At 40.8% G+C, this 26,911-nt stretch overlaps 1 protein-coding gene across 3 annotated transcripts in view; it reads left to right on the forward strand.

Moving 5' to 3' along the window:
* The window catches only part of CMTR1 (cap methyltransferase 1), a 45,363-nt gene continuing 18,452 nt past the window's right edge, over window positions 1-26,911 (forward strand). Inside the window, exons 1-17 of one of the 3 annotated variants that reach the window (XM_070734249.1) lie at window positions 1-43; window positions 2,929-3,066; window positions 6,151-6,305; window positions 7,360-7,518; window positions 7,862-7,954; window positions 12,349-12,420; window positions 13,021-13,115; window positions 13,198-13,270; window positions 13,477-13,675; window positions 13,928-14,046; window positions 15,816-15,912; window positions 18,839-18,971; window positions 20,869-21,048; window positions 23,790-23,846; window positions 24,662-24,719; window positions 26,137-26,205; window positions 26,762-26,893. In XM_070734249.1, the coding sequence (XP_070590350.1) occupies window positions 2,934-3,066; window positions 6,151-6,305; window positions 7,360-7,518; window positions 7,862-7,954; window positions 12,349-12,420; window positions 13,021-13,115; window positions 13,198-13,270; window positions 13,477-13,675; window positions 13,928-14,046; window positions 15,816-15,912; window positions 18,839-18,971; window positions 20,869-21,048; window positions 23,790-23,846; window positions 24,662-24,719; window positions 26,137-26,205; window positions 26,762-26,893 (1,824 nt within the window). In that variant the 5' untranslated portion in view covers window positions 1-43; window positions 2,929-2,933. Of the gene's footprint in view, window positions 204-593; window positions 661-2,928; window positions 3,067-6,150; window positions 6,306-7,359; window positions 7,519-7,861; window positions 7,955-12,348; window positions 12,421-13,020; window positions 13,116-13,197; window positions 13,271-13,476; window positions 13,676-13,927; window positions 14,047-15,815; window positions 15,913-18,838; window positions 18,972-20,868; window positions 21,049-23,789; window positions 23,847-24,661; window positions 24,720-26,136; window positions 26,206-26,761; window positions 26,894-26,911 lie in introns of those variants that run through there. The other 2 variants (XM_070734251.1, XM_070734250.1) reach the window with 2 other exon arrangements.

Genomic DNA, 26,911 nt, shown 5'->3' on the forward strand with positions numbered 1-26,911 from the left:
AGAGGAAGAACCCGCCCTAGAGAGGAGCTGCCGGGAAACGAAAGTGAATTGTGGCGGAGTATACAGAGCTGGAGTGGAAGGGGGGGCAGAGTCGGGCTGCCGTTCCTCCCGCCGAGCCCAGCCGTGCCTGAGGACCGCTCCGAGCCCTGCTCTTCCCTTCTCTTTGTTCCGGCCCGAGGCAGAGCCTCCCTTTCCCCCCCTTTGTGAGTGTAGCAGGCAAAAGGCCCGGGGAGGGAAAGCGAGCAAGACGAGGAAGGGGAGGGCAGGCGGTCCGTCCACGGCCGGCTCCTCCGGTCGCCCTTCTTGCTCGCTCTCTCCTCTAGGGCGATGGTCGGTTCGTTCCCGCCACACGCCTCTCGCTCTCCCCTGCGTGCTTCTACGCCCGTTAATAAGCATGGCGATGATCTCCCCCCCCCCACCGCAGTCTCCCCGCATGTCGTTGCCCGTTTGCCCCTCGTCTCTCTCCCCCCACCTCAGCTTGCCTCTGAGCGCCTTCTCTCCGTCTCCACCTGATTTCTGGGGTTTGTGTGTGTGAGATCTCCTTAAATTAGCCTGGGGTCTAAGCCCACTTCCAAGGAAATTTTAGGTTATTTTGGACCCCGGCGGTTTTTTTTTTTAAAGGCTCACTCCGCTTTCAAGGTTGCCCATTTTGAGTTTTGCGTGAGTGGCTTAAAACTTTCTTTTCAAACCATCTTTTTTGTTTTTGCTCCCTGAGTTGCACCATGGGTTCTTCCCTATTCTATTTTTTTTTGGCTCGATGTATAAAGTGCTCTTTTGTTTATTCTTTTATGTCTCTTGTCTTCTTCGGGAAAGGCGTTCCTTCTCTTCTTGCAAAATTTGGTGAAATTTTGTTAATTTCCTGTTGTAAGCCGCCCAAGAGCCCTTCGGGAGTTGGGCGGCAAATAAACAAATAAATAAAATAAAATAATGTTCTTGTTGTAAACTGCCCAGAGTCCTTCGGGAGTTGGGCGGCATATAAATAAAATAAAATGAATATTTCTATCCCTCAGGAGCTGATACCCCAATTAAAATCCTATCTTTATAATTCTGAGTACTTTATTTTTTCCTGTGTTACTTAATGTTATATACTTCATTGTTTATATTGCCTATGACTGTACCGGCCCAGAGTCCACTAGGAATTGGGCGGCTTAGAAGTTAAATAAATAAAATAATAATTTCAAATTGACTGTCCATCCAATTCATACTTTTTTCTGTTTCCATTGGGAGGTTAGGCATGGCGTTGAGGCCAAGCATCATCAAAATAAAGTTTTGATATTATATTCCATTATTCTGGAAAAAAATATAGCACTTTGTATTCTGCCAAATTTTTATATGTGCCAAGAGTTATTAAAAATCAGTGTTCTCTTGCTCATTCCCCCCCTTCCTTATATTGTACTGAAATAAGGCCTTTTGAATGAAATGAGACATGAGTTTGTTATATAAATCTAGACTGCAGAGGAATTAAATGTTGAGCCATTCTCTGAATTGACCAGAGTATATTCTTTAATAAGCAGCTGTTCATATGATTTTCACAGTCATGCCATTTTTTTCATTCAAGAATCTGTAATTTATTTCTGTGTGGATGAATATGAGGAAATTCACTTTCATTAATAAGAAAATACAATGCAATCTATTTCACTTCACCTTCATCAAAGAATGTATATAATGTAGAAGATACTATAGTTTTTCTAGATATTGTTATCAAAAGAATAATAATATAAGAATTATTCACTTAATTGTAAGGATTTAGCTGCAGCAGGCAGCTGTATGTCCCATGTCAAAATATTTTTGGATACCTCTATTGGCATTAGTGTGTGTGTTAGTAAAATCAGTATTTATAATATTTGTAGGTTTTTTTAATGCTTCAACTTTTTTTTTTAACAAACTACTGTATAGGGTTTTTTTGGTACATGTTGTTAATACATAAAGACCAGCTAAAATGGTTGTATATTTATTATCCCTCTTATTTTTCTGTCTTAAAATATATGGCCTGTCCCTAACCTTTACAAATCTTGATTCAGCAGTCAATTCCATTGTATAAATGGAACTCAAATAAAAAAATTTATGATTCTCGTTTCAAATATATTGTTTTTATTTTATTTTTAATTATGATACAATATGATTAGAGAAAAAAACAAAAAAAAGGAAAAAAATGGTACTGTATATCAGTTTGAAAGCTGGATTCAATATTCAAGCAAAACAGTATTAATTTAAACAATTTACAGCTACAGTATACCAGTATGATTAAATTTATAAATCATAAAATACTCTGGTGTTAGAAATTTACCAAATTTTGTGTGTGATATAAACTCACTTCTTGGATTATAATCCAAAAATAGTTTCCAAACCTCCCTGAATTTTACATCAAATTTAATTAGTTTTGATATCATTTTTTTGGCAATTTATGAAATGTTTATGCTTTCCAATAAAAAGCGTACTGTAATGAATTTTAGAGGGTCTTAACATGTAAATGTTGAATTCAGTATATTTTGTATGAAAGTAAATTTTAATCACTTAGTAAAAAATGAAAATGATTTAGAAAGCAACTTGACAAATTGGTGGCTTCATACTAAATAGGCTTAATATTTTAATGTTTTATCTTATTAAATTACTCAGGAGAAATATCATTTTATTGAAATAAATAAAATATTTAAAAATATATATAATGTGCTAGGAAACCAAAATGTTTTGGAAGGTAATTGTGGGGCCTATTCAGACATGTTTTATTTGAAAACGGACAGTAGATAAAGCTTTATTTTTCCTTTTCTACACTTTCTTTTAAATAAATAATATTTAAAATGCACAGAGGCACTCACAATTTTCGATGTAAAATACTTACAAAAAGATTGGAAGCTAGAATATTTTATTGCCTTATAATTATGTGATGTATATGAATTTGTTGGTAAGATATGCTCTATTTTCTTACAGTAAAAATGAAGAGAAGAACAGACCCTGAATATGGCAGCCCACAGAAAAGGCAGAAAAAAAGGATAGAAGAGTTGGGTTTGACTCTTAGTTCCACATCAGATGATGAAACTCAACTTAATATTAACCATGCAACTCAAGGTACTTGTTGAAGCAATCATTACATACATTTCTGAAGCTTTCAGTCAACTTGGGGAACATTGCATGATGAAAAATGCAACTATGATAATTTTAAAATTTGCATGCTCAAATATTTATCTCTAATTTTGTTGCACTGAATTTATAGCAATCTCCCCACTGTTCATTGTTGAATTATTAGTAATGAGAACACTGTATACTATGCGGTATCAGGATTGTGAATCAGAAGGTAGTGGAATATTTAAGTCCAGTCCAGTGAGACCTTGGTGTATGTCATTTGAGCAGTTAAGGAACATTCAGCATCCAGTCACAGCTACATTAACTGCACAAATGAGAGAAGGAAGCCTATCAGGTTCCAAAAAATCAACACACATTGAGCGGCTTCTAAGCAGTTTTCTTTATTGTTCCTTGCTTATACAGTGGTACCTCAAGATATGAATCCCTCGTCTTACGAACAACTCAAGATACGAACCCGGGGTTCAGAAAAAATTTGCCTCTTCTTACGAACTTTTTTCGTGTTATGAACGCCAAACCCGAACTTCCGGGTTTGGCGTTCGGAGGCTGCTGGGAAGCTGCGCGGCTGTTTTAAAAGGTGACAGCCGGGCTGGGGGGCTTCCCAGCAGCCTACAAACGCCAAACACAGAAGTTCGGGTTTGGCGTTTGGCTTCGGGAGGCTGCTGGGAAGCCCCCCAGCCCAGCTGTGACCTTTTAAAACAGCTGCGCGGCTTCCCAGCAGCCTCCGAACGCCAAACCCGGAAGTTCGGGTTTGGCGTTCGTAACACGAAAAAAGTTCGTAAGAAGAGGCAAATTTTTTCTGAACCGTTCGGTGGCTGCTGGGAAGCCGCGCGGCTGTTTTAAAAGGTGACAGCCGGGCTGGGGGGCTTTCCAGCAGCCTCCGAACGCCAAACGCGGAAGTTTGGGTTTGGCGTTCGGGTTTGGGAGATGGCTGGGAAGCCACGCGGCTGTTTTAAAAGGTCACAGCCGGGCTGGGGGGGTTGCTGGGAAGCCCCCCAGCCCGGCTGTGACCTTTTAAAACAGCCGCGCCTTACGAACCTCCCCCTGGAACCAATTAGGTTCGTAAGACGAGGTATGACTGTATATAGAAATCTTGCCAAACTAACTTGAACCAAAGTAGACTACTTTTGCAACCTAACGATATTGATAGATATATGGAAAAATGAGGCCAGATTCGTATTCTTTGGATTCTTGTGCAATCTGAATTTAGTAATCAGTTAAGACTTTGCTGTCTGTACACACACTATAAAAATAGAGTGTAAAAAATAAATGATAAAAATACAAATGAGGAGTAATACTATCTTACTGGCTTTGAAGGAGATGGAAGCAAATCCTGTGGCTTTGAAAAACTGACAATAAATAAATAAATGTTTATAAATGTCAAGCTGTCTGGAAAGAATTTATCCTTTTATTTATCTTCTAACTTGGCTTTTGAGATGGATTTGGGAATGGAAGCTATTTTGGTGGATAATATTGCTTTTATTGTATCACTATTTGCTGCAAAGAATCCAAATGCTATGCACAAGAGGACAATTAAAAAGAATTGATATTCAACTAAAACCTTTGTGTCTGTTTGATTGTTTATAACCTTCAATTGGGTGAAACATTGCATCACAGCATATCTCAAATGGACTAACTTATAGAATTTTATTTTATTTATTTATTTGTCCAATACATAATACATATTGAAGAGAATAGACATGTAGTAATATATATAAAGAAAAGGATAGAAGAAAAGATATAAAAATAGAGGAGAAGATATATGAAAGGAAGAAAAGATATATGAGATAAAGGAGAGACAATTGTGGATAGTCTAAGGAAAAAATGTTGGGGGTTAGTGGTTGATACTACTGAGTCCGGTAATGAGTTCCATGCTTCGATAACTCGATTGTTAAAGTCATATTTTTTACAGTCAAGTTTGGAGTGATTAACATTAAGTTTGAATCTGTTCAAATCTAGGATGTTTGATTTCTATGGGATTGAAAGTTGGCAAAATATATCAACTTCACCGTTGCTGCATGGCTCTGCTGCTGTGGTCAGTTACAGTTATGTGCTTGTCTTATCTAAACTTTCTGCCAACTTTCTACGAGGAAAGTCAACAGAAAAGCTGGCAGAAAGTCGGCAGGCATTCCAGCTCCTGTTGTGTTTTTGCCTTTGGTCATTCTGATTCTGTTTAGATAAGGAAATATACAATAACATCACGTCACGAGTTGTCTAGGCAATAATATAAAATTATTAATTAATATATTATTTATATTATTAATATAAAATAACTTAGTCCCAAAGACATTAAAATTAAAAGTACAAACATCTAAAGCAAAGTTCATTTTTAAACGATCAGCTGAAAGGGTAGTTCTTTTGTCTTACATCTATCTATTTTTAGTTGCTGAAACCAGTCTGGAGTAAGGAGTTGTCACCAAGACAGCCTTCTTTCTGCCCATCGCATGTTATCTGATCTTAATATTTAGACTAGGAGCAGTGATGTTATGTACTATGTGGATTGGATGGTTCTGGGGAGAAAAGATTTTAAAGTATTTAAATTATTAAAAAGCATTTAGATTAATAGGCACCTCAACAGCTTAACCTGGAACGCTTGGAAATGGATAAGTTCTCTTGACATATCAATAGTTTCCCATATTGTTTTGGAATTTTACCTTTCTTAGCTATAATAGTTTATTATAATGGACTTCAGTTACACTACAGAAATCCAGTTTCAAAAGGAGACTGCTGCTAAAGGGTCCCTTTCCCACATTCTCTCTATTCAAAAAAGATCATTCCTGTTTGATCATGCTCAGTCTTCATATGTTTGGAGATAAAAGGTCTATCATAAGATGGGCATGTCCCAGATTCCATTGATCTATATTATGGTGCCTGGTGTGAATGCAGTTGGTATCAACTTCAGAATGTGACATTTTGGAAATTTAAAATTTCAGAGAACTACTGCCCAATAATGGGACATATTGAACTAGACAATCCCAATTTGATAAAAAGTAACATGTTCGTAGATCATGACTAATATATATGTTCTGGTGCTGATTTTTGAAGCTTCTATTTCTTCTGTTTGCGTTTCAGATTCTTCCACCACAAGCAGCAGTGAATCTGATAGTGAGAATAGTGGGAGGCGGCCTACTCTTGGCACTTTCAGCAATAAATTCAGTGCAGATTCCCTTGTGGAGGGCACATCTTCCCGCTACTCTATGTACAACAGCGTGTCCCAGAAGCTCATGGTGGGTCAGAGATTAGGTTTTGCTATTGTCTTGAGAAAAATAGACAATAAAGCAAGAAAGAAACATTAGCATTAGTTATTAAACACTATTTTGTAATGTTTCCAATTTCCTCAGAAAATTATCATTGGAGATGATAAACATGTAGTATTGATTTCATAGGTACTATTTGCTTACAACCTTGCCAACATAATCGTTGATTAACATAGTGCAGTTTAAATAGGGATAGAGTTAGAGATTTGGATTTCCTGGGAGATTTTGAATTGAAAAGTTTGAATCTACAAAATTTTCTTATTGAAATGACTATGATTTAAATTAGCCCATTCAATGTTAGTTTTCATAATCTGCAAAAATATTTGAGCTACATTATTTGATGTAAAAATATTAGGATTAGCTTATTTCACTGAAGTTTGACTGTTACAGTCCGAGAAATGAAAAGCTTTAATTTGGGAAGTAAACATATTTTTAATTGAAACTAAGATTGGGCAATAGGCAATAAAATAGAATGCAATAAGTTCACCTGAAGTGGAAAGTCACCCTACTTTGTGGACCATACAATTATCTGTTTTAATTATTATTATTGTGAGTGTGCTTGTAGGGTAGTAACTGAGTCTGTTTTAGGGTTTTAGAAGATAGCTCTGGATTTTATATAGGATGTGGGTCTTTATGTCCCCTTACACAAAATGGGCATTTTGTTCTTTATGCATGATTTGGCATATGAAAGTCATATTGTTATCTCTCTGGATAAAAACATGTTCAACAAAAAACTCTGCACTGAAGGCAGACAACTGAATATAGTTAAATGAAGATGCCTCGCAAATATAGTAAGAAATAACTGCTGTACTCTCTGCAGATTGCTTATTTTTAATAATTTTATTCCATCATTTTTTTCCTGCTTCATTTTCTAGGTATAATTTTCCTCTTGGTTAAATTTAATACATTTGAAAGGAGAATCTGGAAATCTTCTGTAAAATATATATTGTTTAATCAGGCAGATCAGTGCTCTTTGCTGAAAAGTAGCAGAAGGATATAAAATAACTTTTCTACTACCTTGTAGGCTAAGATGGGCTTTCGAGAAGGTGAAGGTCTTGGCAAATATGGCCAGGGAAGGCAAGAGATTGTGGAAACCTCACAACAAAAAGGAAGGCGTGGATTGGGACTCATTCTGAAGGGATTTGATGGAGAGATGAACATCAACTGGCAAGATGAGCCAGAGGTAATTACATTTCCTTTAAATATCCTGATAATCTGTTGTCTGAATATACTATTGTGAAGAGATCTGATAGATATTTTCCTTAGTACTACTACTGACTCAGGTAAAGTTCATTATAAAAATTCTCATTTGAGGATTTACTGTTAGAAACCAGACACTGATTTCTAATTTTGGATGAGAAGAGTGTTTTGGTACCTATAACAATAGTAAGAAATTACTCTGATTCTTTCCAAGCATTCTAGTAAAAATTGGATGGAGGTTGGTTTTCTGATCTATGAGTGTACACTGAGCCAGATTTATTATACTTATGGGCTGTGTTTTGAAATCATCTTTCTCTTGTGCACAGGCTAATGCTTATGAGCAAGTGGACTGGTGCCCAGAATGTACCACAGAAATTCCAGATGCTGAAGAAATGAAGGATTGGATGACGATAGGAAAGGTATTCAGATTGTACAACAAAGGAAATAATCAAATCTTTATTACTAATATCTACTGAAAAACAAAGCAAAAATATTGTAGATAAAGAGAACTATAAATCAGAAGTAATAAATTTCTAAGAAAGAGAGAATACCGTATTTTTCGGAGTATAGGACACACCCTTTTGCCCCCCAAAAGAGTGTGGAAATGTGTCTTATACAGTGAATACAGCCCTTTTGGGTTTCCTGAAGCCCCGCCCTGTGTCTTATTTTTGCAAAAAATAGGCTCGTTTTTCGCAAAAATGGTGTATGTGGAGGGTTTGGGAAGCCTGCAGAGTGCTCCCAGGGGGTGGGGGGAAGGCAAAAACACCTCAGTTTTAGCAAAATATGGGCCATTTTTTTTTTTTGAAAGACGGGGGTGTTTTTACCTTCCCCGACCTCCTAGAAGCACTAAGTAGGCTTCTGAAACCCTCTGCATGCCCTGTTTTTGCAAAAAGGTGAAAAACGGCCCATTTTGTGCAATAATGAGGGCATTTTTACCTTCCCCCACCCCCTAGGAGCGCTCTGAAAGTTTTCCAAACTTGCGTGCCCCATTTTTGCCAAAAGTGAGTGAAAAAACGGGCCGTTTTTCACAAAAACGGTATTTTTGCCTTCTAATTGCCCCATCTAGCATGACTGGAGGAGGAATTCTGGGAGTTGAAGTCCACTAATATTAAAGCTGTCAAGTTTGAAGACTCCTGGGTTAGGGGTTGGGGTGCAAGGGTCTTCAAACCTGGTAAATTTAAGACTTGTGGACTTGAACTCCCATTCTTGAGCTAGCATGACTGGAGGAGGAATTCTGGGAGCTGATGTCCACAAGTCTTAAAGCTGTCAAATTTGAAGTTTGTAAAAATATACATAGTTGTAAAAAGTATTCTGCTACACTGATATTTTATGAAATAATATATTACTACACCATTTGGTTCAGAATATTCTTTTCCTTGTTTTCCTCCTCTAAAATCTAGGTGCGTCTTATACTCCAGTGTATCTTACACTCCGAAAAATATGATATGTTAATGTATTCTGAAAATTGCCAAGGAGGGTCTGTAAATTTGCTAGAAAACGTACACAGATACTAAAATAGTTATGTTTTGGTTCAAGGACTTTTTAAACTACTGAAAGATCACTCAGGATATAAATGTAATTGAACTTCTGAAAATTATAGCTCTGGGAATAAAAGAATGATAGATGAATGAATATTTTTTATTATTTTTGATCAATTACAACATAGCATGAATGTATATTTCTTTACTTGCTTGGGTAAACAAACAAACAAATTGGTTAAGAGTGAAAAAGTGCTAGTTAAAATAAGAATAGTGGCCAAGTATGCTAAAAAATATTTCAGATGGAAAATTATAGCTATAGTTTTAAACTTCACTTAATGAGTCAAATTTTTATGGTTTCAATATAATTGAAACCATGAAAGCATATTAAAATTAATAAATTTAATAACTTTAAATATAAGTAGAATATCTTGATCTTTTAAAGCTTTAAATACAGTTACTGGTGAGACCTACACCTCACATTTTAATACATGATTTTAATGAAACCTTATTTAAACGAATTTCCACTGAAGGTTCTTCCATATATTTTAATTCTTGTTTTTTCAGGGGGTAATACATGATTCCATGTTTATATTTATATCTAGCTCATGTTTGACAAATGAACTTTGTAGCCATAAGACTGAGAATCCACAAGGCCAGGAAAGCAATTATAATTCTGTAATTTTATGAAAAGTACCTGTAAACAAAATTGTTTTATTTTCTTACATGCCAAAGAAGCCTTGTGGATTTTTGTGTGTGGCTGGGATACATATTCATGCTTTGTGCTTGGGAGGCCCTTCTCAGTTTGTACTCCCTGTGAAATAAGCAGCTTGATTCACTTGAGTGTGTGACTGACTGGCCTTTTTGTCAGTTTCAAATTATATAATAGTGCCTCTTCACTCCTCTGATTACTGTATTTGTGAAAGCTTGAATAACGCGACAAGCTGTTTAAACAGAACAATAGGAAATCACATTTGCTCCAATGAAATTTTCATTTTATAGAATGCCATTTGTCTGTCTGGCATAGACCACTGCTCTTCAATATTTACATGCTCTAAAAAGTGGCAGTGTAGCTCAGAATATAAGTAATAGCAGAGAGTTGAATAGTTTTTTCCCTTCATTGGACATTGGCATATTGTTAAATGACATGCTGACTACTATTGAGATACTATATTCTTAAGGGAGTTTGTATAAGCTTGCTTTCTACCACGTTGTTTAGACTAAAAATATGTCATGCCTGCTACTTACAATGAATGGATCTGTTCATGTACTGAAAAGTACAATTAAAGTAGACTCCTTTTCCCCATGCCTGTAAGAACCATATTTCCTATTATAAGGAAATAAAATGTTGATGAACAAGAAGGTAATGATTTCTGATTCTTGATGAATGTATCTTTTCTTATATGTACACTGATAGCATATGCACCAGGACAAATTCCTTGTGTGTCCAATCACACTTGGGCAGTAAATCTATTTCTATTCCTATTCCTTTCCTATTGATGTACAGTGATCCCTCGGTTAGCGCGGGGGTTACGTTCCAAGACCTCCCGCGCTAACCGATTTCCGCGTTATACTGGATGCGGAAGTAAAAACACCATCTGCGCATGCGCGCCCTTTGTTCCATGGCCGCACATGCGCAGAAGGTGGAGCGACGCAAGTTCGGAGGCTGGCAATGCAATGGTGATTTTTCCGGGCTCCTCGCCGCTACCCACAGGGCAGCGCTGGCGGCAATGGCAATGGCAACCCTCCCTCCTTTGGCCAATCAGCAATCAGTATGACGTCATCGGGCGGGAAAAACCGTGGTGTAGGAAAAAAAAACGCGGACTTATTTTTTAATTAATATTTTTTGAAAAACCGCGTTGCAGCGTTTCGCGCTAATCGAGAACGCGCAAATCGAGGGATCACTGTATTAAAATTATATGCTGTCCAACTCCCTAATAGTCTTGGAGATGTAGATATACAGTGGTACCTCGTCTTAACGAACTTAATTCGTTCTGTGACCAGGTTCGTAAGTAGAAAGGTTTGTAAGAAGAAACAATTTTTCCCATAGGAATCAATGTAAAAGTGAATAATGCGTGCAAACCCATTAGGAAAAAAAAAAGTGGCGAGCCGAGGAAGCGGCGGGTGAGAGGGGATTTCCCCCATCTCACTGCCAAAATGTGTCCGCGGGAGCCCCATCCATCCATCACCAGCCGCCCCCTCCTGCCAGGAGCCCGCAGGGGCCAAACCAGGTGTGGGGAAGGATGGAACTTTCGGCTCCTGGACAGGCAGGAGAGCCCAGAGCAGCTGCCTTCCCACCCTGCTGCCTTGCCCGTCTCTTCCCCTCCACCCTCCAATCTCGGCCGAAGGCGTCCGCCACATCTGCTCCAAAAGCTGCGCTGAGGCTGCTCGGGAGCCCCTGCTGCCAGGACGGGTTGGCAGGGCGGGGCGGAGTGGAGGTTCGAGTCGCTGCCAGGTTGGTGGGCCTCCAGCCGCTTCTCCTGCGCAGCCCGGGTCCACCAGCAAGAGCTTCGCCTCGGCCGTTACTTCCGAGGGTGGCCCGCTGTCTTTCCTGGTGTGGAGATGACGCACCCCCCTCCCCGCATCCTCCTTTCTGCCAGGCTCTCCCGAGGGAAAGAACGAAGCGAGGTCTCTCCCAGCCCCAAGAGAAAAGAAGCCTTCCCTTCGATCTGGGCAGCCTGAATCCAAGGGACAGACCTATCCCTTCCCCCAGCATTCAGAGAATGGAAAATGCTTCTTTGGATTCAGGCTGCCCAGATCGGCTGGGAGAGACCTATCCCTTCCCTCAGCATCTTTTCTCTGAAGGCTGAATCCAAGGGAGCGTTTTCGATCTGGGCAGCCTGAATCCAAGGGACAGACCTATCCACTCCCCCAGCATCCAGAGAACAGCAAACGCTCCCTTGGATTCAGGCTGAGGAGGAGGGAGGGGGCATCTCGCCCAGCCACTGGAAAGCAAAGGGAAAATCCCAGGCGATTTGTTAATTGTTCTCCCTTCACTGTTTTGGTTCAGTCTTCAATTTTATTAACAATACTGTATCTTTAAAAGGTGATGTTCTTATTAAGACTGTGTAATGATTCAAATGGAAAATGATGATTCATGCAAGTTGCGCCTGTCACCAATTCATTAAAAAGGGGAGGGGTCTCATCTCCTGGGCTTAGGCTGCCAGCAATCCTGGGAAGAGAAACATTTGATCTAAGAGGTTCCATCAAGTACAATTTGCAGGCCCCCCATGGTTACGAACCATATTTTCTTTTGAGTAGGGTTACCCAGTCTTGGACCTAAGGACAAATGCATTACACATATTGATTCATTGTCCCTACGTTTTGTTTTATAGAAGAAATTGATGATTGAGGATGAAACGGAATTCTGTGGAAAAGAACTCCTACACAACATGCTCCAATGCAAGGTGAATTTTATCTTCTGGAATTGAAACAGGCCTCTCAGTAGAATGATAAATACCAGTGCAGTGTAAAGGTGGAACAATCTGAGGGCTGGCGGTTTTGAGACATTTAGAATTCACTGATCAAATGCATTCTTCTATAAAAGCCAAACTAGCTTCATTCACAGAGGATAAGACTATAAATGTATTCTGTTTGTTAGGCATAATTATTCAATTTTTTTTTTTTGGTGGGGGGAGAACGCTACGCTGAAACATACACAAATTTAAGATTGTTCATCTAAAGCAGCTCATCCAAAGTTCAGTCTGAATATTAACATTCAGTAGAGAAGGGGGAGATCAAACAAACGGGAGCTACTTTTGCCTCCATCTTAGAGGGAAGCGACTAAATCTCTTGAGGATGGCGCTCTGATAAGATTAGCATTTAGACTTATATACCGCTTCATATGTGTATATGTAATTATATGCCATTTTGTAGGCCCCCAGTGTCAAGCAGTGTCATCTCTGAAAGTTGGTGAGATCTGGCTATGGAAGAAAAACCTGCTTCTTTGAGTTTGCATATGAAAATTGGCAGCATGATACATTGGGCCTTCTAATTTCTTTCTGCAGACTGTTTTTGATGTGCTGAATGGAGAGGAGATGCGCCGAGCTCGTACCAGATCCAATCCCTATGAGATGATCCGTGGAGCCTTCTTCCTAAACAGGTCAGAGAATAGACCACACATTGCGACATATCTGGTCAGATAAGGGCAAACTTTTTAACAAGTGCCCATCTTACACTTACAGAGCCGCTATGAAGATGGCGAACATAGATTATGTCTTCGACTACATGTTTACAAACCCAAAGGATTCTCATGGGGTGAGGGTTTTCATATATTTATGTATCTCTGGTGCCTTCTCTGAATGGGAAAAGTGAGTAGGAAAAATCCTTAGAGCTTTATTGAAATGGGTGTTGATTAAGCACCTCAGAAGCTAAGCAATTTAACAGACTTATCTCAGCAACTATTTACTTGGAAAGATTGATTTAGTTGAAGAAGATTGAATTTTTATCCTTTTTGTTTGCAGAAACCGCTAATTAAAGAGAGTTCTGCTGAACTGCTATATTTTGCTGATGTATGTGCTGGCCCTGGTGGTTTCTCGGAATATGTCCTCTGGAGGAAGAAGTGGCATGCAAAGGGTTTTGGGATGACCTTAAAAGGACCAAACGATTTCAAATTGGAGGATTTCTATGCCGCATCTAGTGAGCTTTTTGAGCCTTACTATGGTAAGCACACAAAATTGTTTTCATTAAAAAAAACCCAACATCCTGGGTGGATGCATGGTTTTCTGAAAGAACATTAATTATCTAAGAATAGGAAAAACTGGCAGCATTGGGATAAGAAAAATTCCTTTCCTTTTGCTAAACAACCTTCTAAAATACTTCCTGCTGAAAGTTAGGTAACTATTTTTGAAAACAGGAGGTTTTTTTAAAAAAAGATATATAATTCAAAATCAAAATCCTTGTTTTCCCATTTAGGTGAAGGGGGTATTGAGGGAGATGGCGACATCACCCGTCCTGAGAATATATCTGCCTTTCAGCAGTTTGTGCTGGACAACACAGATCAGAAGGGGGTGCATTTCTTAATGGCCGATGGGGTACGTTTTCTCTCTCCCTTTTATCCTGTGGGTGTTATCTGCATCTTAGCTTTCATAGCATGCTATATGACGTGCAGTCAAGTTAGGAAAATAATCATAATACTAGCTTTCCTTTGCAGCTACTTCATGGATCATTCTGTTTTATTCTGGAATTGGGTTAATGAAATGTGTGGGAATGAAAAATGTATGCGCATACATATGTTCACTGAATGCCACCAAATGTTACATGGTATATGTTACAGACGTCGTTGAGAAACTTAAACTTCGATGTAGCTATGTAGCTGATTTTGTTAAGTATAGATACCGAGCCTCTATTTTCAGTTAATAAAACTTGTTTTTATGTCCTAAGTGAAGCAAAACTCTTTGAGAGTTTTTTTTGTTCAGGAGAAGGACATTTTGTGAAAGGTCTGAGTTGTAGTTGACAAATTTTATCTAGCTGCTATAATTATAAAATACCTTTGAATTGAACTTGATTCCCGGGATTATATGGACTTAACTATGCATAATCAATCTATCCCAGAGGGATATGCACAGCAACTCTGAATCAAGAGCCTGTGAAACTCAATGAAAGGTCAATTATTATATTCCCATTAATGTCCAAGTTCCAGAGGGCTCTCTAGAGGTAATAGGAATATGAACATGTGCAAGACCTAAGTGCTGCTGCCCTCTGTCAGAATAACCTTGGCCATTGAACTAGACATTATTGAAAACTGATGGCAGTGGTTCCTTAAAAATTATTATAAAATAATAATCCAATCTACATACGGGCAGCAACTCCAAAATGTTCAGCGAGTATTGCCAATAGGAGTACAGAAAAATGAGGTGAAAGGGAGAACACAATCCTTCCTGCCAGCATGCCAGCAACTGGGCTGTGCAAACAAGCAAAGTTGCAACTGTGGGATGCAGGCAGCATGTAAAACCATACCCCCTCTCGTCCGTGGAAAAAACCCCTTTCTCTATGGAACCTGTCCTTGGTGCCCAAAAGGCGGAGGGCCACTGCTTTAGATCAGGGGTGCCAAATTTGATTTCATTGAGGGTTGTGTTTGACCATCAGGGTTGTGTTTGACCTCAGGGGGCCAAGTTGGCATGATCAGATTGGGCGTGGCCAGCTCGACATTACTTGTGTTAGGGGTGCCTGTGGTGCCCCAAGCACTCTGCCAGTGAAAATGGGCTCCTGAGTTCCGTTTTCAGCTGTGACGGCTTCCTGCAACCCTCTGCCAACGAAAGCAGAGCTTGGGAGGGCTGCCTTTGTCCTCTACAAGCTCCATTTTTGGGGGCAGAGGCTCCGTGGACCAGTTATTTTCTATTTCCAGGACAGCCCTGCGGCCTGGATCTAGGCATGCTGTGGGCCGGATCCGGCCCACAGGCCTTGAGTTTGACACCACCACCCTGCTTTAGATAGATGATGCCTATAAGTTTATAACTAGGGAGAAGATACGTCACTACAACTTTAATTTCTCTTCTGTTCTTTCCCCCCCCCTCCCCCCCAAATTTACCTATTTCAGTTGTAATTTGGTGCTGTAATAAATGAAGGGAGCAGAAAGGCAACAAGCTTATTCTACTGTGGCTGGTGTTGGTAAGAGATAGATGAGAAAGTGGCAGCAATGTTTTGCTCAGTCGGCCAAGGTGAAACTTGGCACTCCGGAGAAGGACAGATTAGTTTTGACAGTGGATTGTTTGGAAGATGGCGCTAAAACCCCCCTGAAAAGCCATTATTTTTTAATCATATTGATATTAAACAATTATACATGTAACTTTGTGTGTTTCAGGGCTTCTCAGTAGAAGGGCAGGAAAACATCCAAGAGATCTTGAGCAAACAGCTGACGCTTTGTCAATTCCTCACAGGACTCTCTGTTATACGGACAGGTGCTGTCGCATTTTGGCTTACCTCTATATTTTATCATCCTCTGTGATTTTGATGTTAGATATTCTCCAATCTGCTTTGTCTTTCTCTATGAAGCATTTCCCTTGAAAATATTTGTTCAAGCTTTGGACTATAAGTGAGAAAGTGTTCTGTTTTGGGTTGTTTTTCTTTTTTTTCTTTTCTTTTTTGTCATTGTGAATTGCTGTTTCTAAAATGTATATATGTTGATATTCTTGAAGCAGGATAATCAAGGCCTTTATAGAAATAGTATTACATGGATATATTGTGTCTAATGCCCCTGCAAGCTGGACAACTTGTAGCTTCTGAATGTGTTCAAGGGGTAGCCCCATGTAGAGTGCATTTCAGTAATTCAAATGAGAGCTGAATAAGACTTGACTTCCTGGCTCCAATCCTTCCCCGCAGGGAGGCGGAACCAATTAAGATGTTCCGCCCCAGACGCCTGATGGACCCAGAGGGCTTTCAGACGGCGCTTGGGGTTATTCCAGAGGCACTCGTCCACAGTTCGGCGGAGTCTCTTGCAGAGGCCTGGAACAAGGCTGCAGCGGAGGCTCTTGACCGGATTGCGCTTTTGCGACCTCTCCGTGGCGCTAGACCCCGTAGAGCTCCATGGTTCAACGAGGAGCTCCGGGAGTTGAAACGCCAGAAGAGACGTCTAGAGAAGCGATGGAGGAAGAGTAGGTCTGAATCTGATCGAACACTTGTAAGAGCTTTTATTAAGACTTACAAAGTGGCGCTCAAGGCGGCAAGATGTGCGTACCATGCCGCCTTGATTGCATCAGCGGAATCCGGCCCGGCCGCTCTGTTTAGGGTGACCCGCTCCCTTCTCAACCAGGGGGGAGTTGGGGAGCCCTTGCAGAGCAGTGCCGAGGACTTTAACACGTTTTTCGCTGATAAAATCGCCCAGATCCGGGCCGACCTCGACTCCAATTGGAAAATAGAGTTGACTGACAACGAGTCAGTCGAGGTGACTGGGGCACGTACTTGTCCATCTGTCTGGGAAGAGTTTGATCTGGTGACACCTGATGAAGTGGACAAGGCCATTGGAGCTGTGAGTTCCGCCACCTGTTTACTGGATCCGTGTCCCTCCTGGCTGGTCTTGGCCAGCGGGGAGGTGACACGGAGCTTGGTCCAGGAGATTACCAACGCTTCCTTGGGGAGGGGAGTTTTTCCAACACTCTATAAAGAAGCGCTCGTGCGCCCGCTCCTCAAGAAGCCTTCCCTGGACCCAGCCGTACTTAACAACTATCACCCAGTCTCCAACCTTCCCTTTACGGGGAAGGTTGTTGAGAAGGTGGTGGCACTCCAGCTCAAACGGTTCTTGGAAGAAGCCGATTATCTAGGTACCCAGCAGTCGGCTTTCAGGTCCGGTTACAGCACGGAAACTGCTTTGGTCGCGTTGATGGATGATCTCTGGCGGGCCCGGGACAGGGGTTTATCCTCTGTCCTGGTGCTTCTTGACCTCTCAGCGGCTTTCGATACCATCGACCATGGTATCCTTCTGCACCGGCTGGAGGGGTTGGGGGTGGGAGGCACTGTTCTCCAATGGTTCTCCTCCTACCTCTCCGGTCGGTCGCAGTCGGTGTTAGTGGGGGGGGGGGGGGTCGGAGGTCGACTCCGAGGTCTCTCCCTTGTGGGGTGCCTCAGGGGTCGGTCCTCTCCCCCCTGCTATTTAATATCTACATGAAACCAAGGGCATGGGGTGAGGTATCATCAGTACGCCGATGATACCCAGCTTTACATCTCCACCCCATGTCCAGTCAACGAAGCAGTGGAAGTGATGTGCCGGTGTCTGGAGGCTGTTGGGGCCTGGATGGGTGTCAACAGACTCAAACTCAACCCGGATAAGACGGAGTGGCTGTGGGTTTTGCCTCCCAAGGACAATCCCATCTGTCCGTCCATTACCCTGGGGGGGGAATCATTGACCCCCTCGGAGAGGGTCCGCAACTTGGGCGTCCTCCTCGATCCACAGCTCACATTAGAGAACCATCTTTCAGCTGTGGTGAGGGGGGTATTTGCCCAGGTTCGCCTGGTGCACCAGTTGCGGCCCTATCTGGACCGGGACTCATTGCTCACAGTCACTCATGCCCTCATCACCTCGAGGTTCGACTACTGTAATGCTCTCTACATGGGGCTACCTTTGAAAAGTGTTTGGAAACTTCAGATCATGCAGAATGCAGCTGCGAGAGCGGTCATGGGCTTACCTAGGTATGCCCATGTTTCACCATCACTCCGCAGCCTGCATTGGCTGCCGATCAATTTCCGGTCACAATTCAAAGTGTTGGTTATGACCTTTAAAGCCCTTCATGGCACTGGACCAGAATATCTCCGAGACCGCCTTCTGCCGCACGAATCCCAGCGACCGATTAGGTCCCACAGAGTGGGCCTTCTCCGGGTCCCGTCAACTAAACAATGTCGGTTGGCGGGCCCCAGGGGAAGAGCCTTCTCTGTGGTGGCCCCGACCCTCTGGAACCAACTCCCCCCAGAGATTAGAACTGCCCCTACTCTCCCTGCCTTCCGTAAACTCCTTAAAACCCACCTTTGTCGTCAGGCATGGGGGAACTGAAACACCTCCCCCGGGCATGTACATTTTATGTATGGTATGTTTGAGTGTGTGTTTGTTAGCAAAATGGAGTTCTTTTAAATATTTTAAATTATATTTGAATTTGTTATAAACTGTTGTGTTATGCTGTGAGCCGCCCCGAGTCTGCGGAGAGGGGCGGCATACAAATCTAAATAATAAAATAAATAAATAAATAAATAAATAAGATATGCCTAAACAGGGCTGCATGAAACAAGAAAGGGCACAGCTGGCATAAGATGGATTTGTGCAATCCTGGCCATAACTCTCACCAGATCATCAAGATAATAGTATGTGTTTCCCCCTTTTAATTGTTTTTTTTCCTCCAGGAGGGCACCTTCTCTGCAAAACCTTTGACTTATTCACACCATTCAGTATTGGCCTTGTGTATTTGTTGTATTGCTGCTTTGAACGTATATCAATCTTCAAACCTGTGACAAGCCGTCCTGCTAATTCAGAAAGGTGAGAAATGAGAAATGTGAAGGCAATTAATCTGCTTGAATAAGAAAGCAGTGATAATAGATTTGATGTAGTTGCAATGTTGACATACCGTATTTTTCGCTCCATAAGACGCAGTTTTTTTCCTCCCAAAGTAGGATGAAAAATCAGCCACGTCTTATGGAGCGAAGATGCAGGCAGGGAGGGGGGGGGGGAGGCGCTGGAGCAGAGGGGGGGGCCCCGCGATATACTCATCTGGAGACCGCCGCCTCTGTCGCCGCCTCTCCTCTTCCCAACCCCGAAGAGAGCCGCGCTTTTCAGCCTCCGGAAGTGCTGGGCCGGGGGACGCCTCCACCCCGCAGGTTTAGGAGGCGGAGCGGCACCGGAGGAGCGTTGGCGGTTCCGAGCCTTTGGGAAGGCTATGGGAATCGCTTCAGGAGGCGGGGAGGTCTCAGCCAGTCGCTCGCAGCCGGCCGCTGCCTGTGCAAAGTTTGGCTGCGAACTCGGCTGGCTAGCTGCTGCCTGGCCCCCTCCCTCCCGGAGGAGGGTCTCCCTTCGCACCACCAGCGGCGCTCCCCCCGCCAGCCAGCCAAGCCCCGCGCCCGCCAGAGCCGGCTCTTCGCTCTCCCCCCCGCCGCCCGCCGCGTTTGCAGGAGGTGGGGAGGGTCGCCCGCCGCTGCCCCCCTTCCCTCTCTCCGCCCGCCGCTGCGCCTCCTGCTGAGCCCCCTCGGCCCCGCGCGGCGCCTGTCAGAGGAAGCTGCCCTGTCCCGGCCAGGATCCGGGGGCGAGGTCGTCGGGGTTTGAGGGGCCCTAAACCGCCCACAGCAGAAAAACAGAAAAAATAAGGGAGAAAGAAAGTGAGAGAAAGGAAGAGGAGAGATAGAAAGGGGGAGAGAGAAAGAGGGAGAGATAGAGAAGGAGAGAGAGAAAGAGAGAGATACAAAGAGAGTGAGTGAGAGAAGGAGAGATAAGAGAGAGAAAGAAAGAGGGACAGAGAGAAAGAAAGAGAGGGACAGAGAGAAAGAAAGAGAGGGACAGAGAGAAAGAAAGAGAGGGACAGAGAGAAAGAAAGAGAGGGACAGAGAGAAAGAAAGAGAGGGACAGAGAGAAAGAAAGAGAGGGACAGAGAGAAAGAAAGAGGGACAGAGAGAAAGAAAGAGAGGGACAGAGAAAGGGAGAGAGAGAAAGAGAAAGAAAGGTAGAGAGAAAGAGGGAGAGATAGAAAGAAAGAGAGAGGGGGGCTTGTTTGTATATTTTCCCAATTCCCCTAGGGCAGTGTTATTGTAATAAATATTTTAGCCTACTTTTTGGCTCAAAATATTTTTTTTTCTATTTTCCTCCTCTAAAAACTAGGTGCGTCTTATCAGCAGGTGCGTCTTATAGAGCGAAAAATACGGTATATTTTATGTCTGGCTTTGGCTGTGAATTTTCCATTTTTGGAATCAGTGAAAGAGAAAGAACTATAAGATAGTTGGGGGGAAGCAAGAGGTATTTTTCTTTTAAGTTTGCCACCAGACTGATCTTTTCTTTTTGTCTTTTAAAAATATGTGTTAGTAATCATTTAGGAAATGTTTGAATTAGCTAGAATAGTTTAATATTAGTGGCATTAAAATATGAATGGGACAAAGCTACTGTAACCTACAATTAATCAGAGATCACTGTTTATGCAATTTCTTTTCTGTCCTTGGCAAATAGTTTGGAAAAATAGCTAAGTTAGGGAAATCATTAGATGCTTCTGGATCCATTGTCCTTCAAAAACTCTAGATTGCAGGAAATACTGTACCTTTCTAATAGCATGATCTATGTTTCCTCAGAAGCATACATGCATGAGTTTCCCTTATAATGTAGCAAAAGATATTAATCATTGCGTTAAACTCAAACTGACAAAAAATAAGAAAAAAAGTCATTTGTGTCTCTCCAGGTATGTGGTATGCCGTGGTTTAAAAGCTGGAATTGAAGAAGTGAGAGACTATCTTTTCACAGTGAACATGAAAATCAACCAACTGCGCAACTCTGAGCAAGATGTTAATCTTGTTGTTCCTTTAGAAGTAATCAGAGGCGATCATGATTTCTATGACTACATGATCTCCTCAAATAAAAGGTGAGTTAATTCATTGAAAGAGACAAAAAAAAGCTATATGCAAGAAAAAATAAAGGATTTGCCTTTGGATAGTTGCACTCTTTTTGCTAGTGATTTTGCCAAGTTATTTTTACTATTTGATATTAGTTACCGGTACTTCACTGAATATCTTAATTTAATAGTTTGCATAGAAACATACTTTATAAGATGCTTTTTTCATCCATTAGTTTATTGTTAAAATACTGAAATGCAGAGAGGAGAAAAGCAAATAATAAAATGCAAAGAAAGTTGGAAAAGAAATATGATATGCAGAAGACTCTGTTTGAATTTTACAGCATACAACATTTTAAAATTACAAATAATCCCCAGGTTACAAACTTTTACATAGTGAATGTTCAAAGCTACACAGTAAGTACCCCCTAGCATTTACGAACAAGTCCCCAAATTACAAATGTCGCAGCACTACGGCAGTTGTTCGCCCTTATGAACGACTGCAGAGGCTCTGCAACATTTGCCCTGCCTATTCAACCTCCCCCCACCCCCTGTGGGTCTTTTCAGGGCATTGTGGGTCTTTACAGGCACTTTGAGTCTTTATAGGTACTGTGATGCCTGTGAAGACTCACTTAACTTGCGAAAATCTCTCTGTCATGATATATTTGCCTACTTTGTTGCTTCAGGCTTTTGATTCATTCGTAGGGAACAGAGGCCTAAAGTACTGTGAGATCAGGCAAGATCAGTAGTGTAAGATCTTGTGCTATTGATCTTGTGTAATTTTGCAGTTTAGGCCTCTGCGAATTGAGTCCTGGATGTTTGCAAACGAAGGGAAGGCTTTAGTCCCGGCTTTAGGCCTTCCCTCTCTTTGCTGTTTCCTTGCCAAAGCCTGCAGGAGATTATGTCCCTGTAGGCGTTGCCAGTCCTTTGAAAAAATGAAAGGACGGAATCATTGCATTCAAGGTATGAGATTCACTCCTACAAATCCTCATATGGAATAGATGTGCTTCATTACATTTGTAACTTGAGGACTACCTGTACAAATTCTCCCATCCCCTTATATTTGTATCCTTAATTACTGCCCACAGATTATAAAACTTTACACCAAGTATTAGTAGATGATGTTAGTTTTTAAAGGAGCCCTGAAAACCATATTCCAAGTATCCAGATCTGCCTTGCTTTGTGATATACTGCATTATAAGTGAGCCACTCCTGCTTGGATTAGTTAAACTTCTGTTGTGGATATATTACACACACACACACACACACACACACTCCCAATTGCAGTATTTTTTCCAATTTTAATCTTCCATTCTGATATCATAGGAAAGATATCTCTTTTTCAAGACTCATTATTTTTTCTTAAGCCAAAGAAGCTAAACCATTGTGTATGTTGGACAAAAGGCAAGTGGTGAAATAGAATATTATATCCAATTCCTTGCCTATTGAGGCCCAGCTACCTCAGGGTTTTGGGAGGCTGATTGTGTCGCCTATTTTGCAGTGAGTTAGTGCACTTTTGAAAATGATTTTCAACCTCCCCTCTGCATTCATGAGAATAGACATTTTGTTTTTCTAGTCTTCTGTGTTAAAGTAGCCAAGTCTTCTTTCATGCTTTTGTAGCAGCCAAAAGAGGGGTTCTGCTTTAATGAATAACAGAGAGGTGCTACTATTTTGGTGCCTAAAGCATTGGTTTCAGATCGTTGGAGGTGTAGGCATCCCTGTTGAGAAAATGAAACAAACAAAATGTTTAAAAGTTATGATACTTATCTAGTTACTTACCAAGCACACCTAAATGATATTAAAGTAACCAAATGTTTTGCAGATTCCTAATGTTTTAAAATTGAAAGTTGAAACCAGTGACCCATCATTTAAAATGTGCAGTGATATTATAGATAAGACATACAGGATTGTGCCCAATGAAAAATATCATGAGCAAAAAGTGTAAATAAAATACAGTGATCTCTCGATTATCGCGAGGGTTACGTTCCAAGACCTCTCGCGATAATTGATTTTTCGCGATATAGTGGAAACACCATCTGCACATGCACGCCCTTTTTTCCCCATGGCCGCGCATGCGCAGATGGTGGAGCCGGTGGCTGGGGAGGTGGATTCGCCGCCCCCACCAGCCCTTCCTGCCCTGGGTCAGAGCTGCGGAAACCTTCGGCTCGCCGAGGCTGCGTCTGACCCCCTTGAAGCAAGGCTCCAAGCTCGCCTGCCGCCGCCGCCGCTATGCCTCCGCTGCCTCAGCCACCCCCTCTGCTCTGCAGGGACCTCGCATGCCTCGCATTCTCCTCGGCGGCCGCCAAGCGGCAGGTTTACAGTAATGGGAGACCAAAGGCGAAAAAAGAAAAGAAAAAAAAATCCCCAAAAGAGAGGGACAAGAGGCAGGCAAAAAGCGAGGGCACAAGGGGAGCTGCCCGGCAGAGGTTGCTTTTTTTTCTTCTCGTGGGCAAGTGGAGGGGGGGAGAAGGAAAGAGAGAGAGAGAAGAGTGGAAGGAAGAGAGAAAACCGCGGACGTATTTTTAATTTATTATTTTTTGAAAAATCGCGGTATAGCGTTTCGCGAAGATTGAGATCGCGAAAATCGAGGGACCACTGTACTCTTCAATTTTTGACAGTATCAATGCAATACAATTCATTATTATGTGGTACAAATCTACATGTTTTATTTTTGTTCTGCCTCTTATTTTTTAATCCTTATTTTGATTCATAAGACTTTCATTTAACAAGTGCCTCTGAATGCTCTAGAATACACCTGTTTTATCTTGCAGATTCTGTGCTATTCAAATTAAAGCCCTGGCCAAAATTCACGCCTTTGTTCAAGACACGTAAGTAGATTTGATATTTTCAAAGTGTGCTATAAAACTATACTTAAGGATTTTACTGGAAATTATTGCGTAGATTCTCTAAGATGCATAATTAGTCTCATGAATATAATCTCCATTTGTAGTGGTAAGGTACAAATTTAGCCATGGTATGAATACAGAAGGACTGATGTAGAGTAAATTTAGTAGGATTTTATTGTCTTTCAAATCACTTGGCCCTACCTAGTGTGTTGTCACTAAATTTGTCCTATTGATTTTCCTTTGGTAGAAGCAGTGTTTTTTATGGCCCAAATCTGTAATATGGTAGGTTGGCTTTTTCTTATTTGAGCTATTGTAGATTGAGGTTTTTTTCAAAAAGCAAGAATGCCATACTAGTAAGGACACATTTTTTTTTGCGAGGCAGCAATGGGTTTCAAAAACTACAGGTAGTCCTCAAATTACGACCATAAGGAAGTCTGGCCATCACGGTTGTAAGTCATGATGGTTATAAAATGTGACTGTTGTCAAGTGTCCATAATTCAGTCATGTAACTCTTTGTGTGTATGTGTGTGTGTGTCTGTCTGTCATCTGTCTGCTGGAAGTTTGAATCTGGGTTATAAATAGCCCCAACTTTGAGTGATTGCTAAGCGACCGGTTGTAAGTTGAGGACACCTGTATTGTTTTTTATGTATTATCTATTAATAAAATCACCCAATTGAAGCAATGTAACTCAGTGATTCCATGAATAGATAGTAATAAGTTATCATTGAGTAAATGGGATAAAAAGAACCTCAAGTATCTTTTGAGTGAAAGATTTAGACACTTATATATTCTTTTAGGACTTTGAATGAACCACGTCAGGCTGATATCCGAAAACAATGCCTCCGACTTTGGGGGGTGAGTAAGACAAAGAACCAAAATATTAAACCCGCTGCATTTTGTGGTTCTCAACTTTCTTAATATAAGAACTAGGTTTCTGCAGTCTAAATAAGAACATCATATATTCTCTGTCAGAAAAGATTTTTTTTGTCTTTAGAAAGTTAAGATGTATGCTCAGGATGACTCTTCACAACCAATTTTTAATAACATTGCAGGTACAGATTGACCAACTCTGGCATTATTTCTGATTTTCTTAAACTAGTTGTATTGTCTTCTTCATCCAGCTGACATAATCCTACTTAATATGTTTGAAACACAGCTGGAAGTTACTATTTTACAGCTGAAGTCACATCCTTTTGCGAGTTAGTTTTCCTTTCACTCCTGTTACTGCAGAGAAGGGAAGTTAAAATGATAACATTTCATCTCTGAATTGAAAATCCTGCTTCTTCCTCAGATGGCAACATGTTCTACTAGTTTCTGTGAGAATAAAAGTTGTTTATAAAAAGCACAGAATGTGAAGATTGCAATTTCTTGCTCCTGGAGCTCTGGGTGGGTTTCTTCCTCATAACCGAGGAAGAAAAACTGCTGACTGATCTATTTGACTGGAAGGATGAAAGAGAGAATTGGAATATATATCCCTTGTTTTTAGGAGAAAGGAAAAAAGAATACAATTGTTGTTTAAGTTATTCCATTAATATAATCACAACAAAGCTTTTGACATCCTGAATGATGCTTTGGTAATATTATGGTAACAATGTTGTCACACAATTAAAACATGTCATTGATCTGTAACAATGCAATTATAAGAGAGGAATCATGATACAGAGTTTTATTGGTTAATTATCCCAAATATCTCCAAATAGAGATTGCTAGCTGAGAATTTTCAAATATCTCTGAAACATTTTAGGGTTGACATCTTTTATATAAGAGTATTTTTTCAAATATAATAAATAATCATTAAACCTAGACAGTAGATAATGCAGTAGAATTAAAGATAGTTTATTTCTAATAGTTGAAGGGAACTAATAGTTTCATTGCAGATTGGTTTCTCTGCGTGGATCTTGGATTTGGGGGATTTTTATTGCAGCATGTTTTATAGGCTAATAATGTATTACATGAAAAGTATTTTACTGATTTGAAAAAGAGCTTTTATTTTCATTCACGTTTAAATGAACTGCCAAATTCTTTTGGATAATTTGCAGACATGGACAAAGGCCACACAGGTAGCTTATTATGACAGAAAATCCTCACCGTTCTATGTGTGAGATTCATGAGGAAGGATTGAGAGTATATATGTGGAAAAAGAATATTTTGATTCAACAATAACGTCTACAGGAATAAAATTGTCTGATTTTTAAAAAAATAGTAAAATGCCATTTATAATTTTAAAATGCAATTTATAATTCTAAGTTAAGTTAATTTTTAATCTTTCTAGATTCCAGACCAAGCCCGAATTGCTCCATTCTCTTCTGATCCCTTGTCCAAATTCTATGAACTTACTCAGGTAAGAATTTCCCATTTTCTATGTCGAGTTATTCAGATGACATTCATGCTCTGTATGGTGCCATTCATAGAAAGCAGATTTAAAAAATTACCCAGCCAGACTTAATGTCAGCTATTCTTTGCTTAACATTCGTGTAAAGCTGCTGGGTTGAAATGTACTGTGAAAGGCTTTCACTTAGGCACTATGGTTAGATGCAATTGGTTGAGCCTTTTCTAAAACTATAGGAAAAGGCATATATAAAGCAGGAACAAGCTTCATGGAAGTTATTTTATTCTAAGATAGGTAGGCTGATAAGCATTTATCGTGCTAATAGGCTCTGAAGGTAGCACATTGTGCTATATCAGTACATAAAGCATACTAATGTATTTTAATGCCAGTCATAGATTTAGCCCTTTACTTTCCTCAACTTAGTCTCTTTCAGATACTCTCATTATGCTTGGTCAGCTTGCTCAGTAGATGTGACTGATGAAAGTTACAGATCAGATCTCCGGAGGTCACCATATTGAAATAAATCGTGGAATTCTCTTTCTTTCTGTCTCTTTCAATTTTGCTTTAGGGTGCTAACATAGAGATTTTTAGTTATAAATCAACTCCCCTCAACTCAAAAACTTTGCATAAAATTCGACCCGTGCTGGATTACAGATGCATGGTATCGGGAAATGAGCAGAAGTTCCTTCTATCATTAGGGGTATGTGATAATAAAACA

Source organism: Erythrolamprus reginae, chromosome 1 (assembly GCF_031021105.1).
Source record: "Erythrolamprus reginae isolate rEryReg1 chromosome 1, rEryReg1.hap1, whole genome shotgun sequence".
NCBI classification, from domain to species: Eukaryota; Metazoa; Chordata; class Lepidosauria; order Squamata; family Dipsadidae; genus Erythrolamprus; species Erythrolamprus reginae.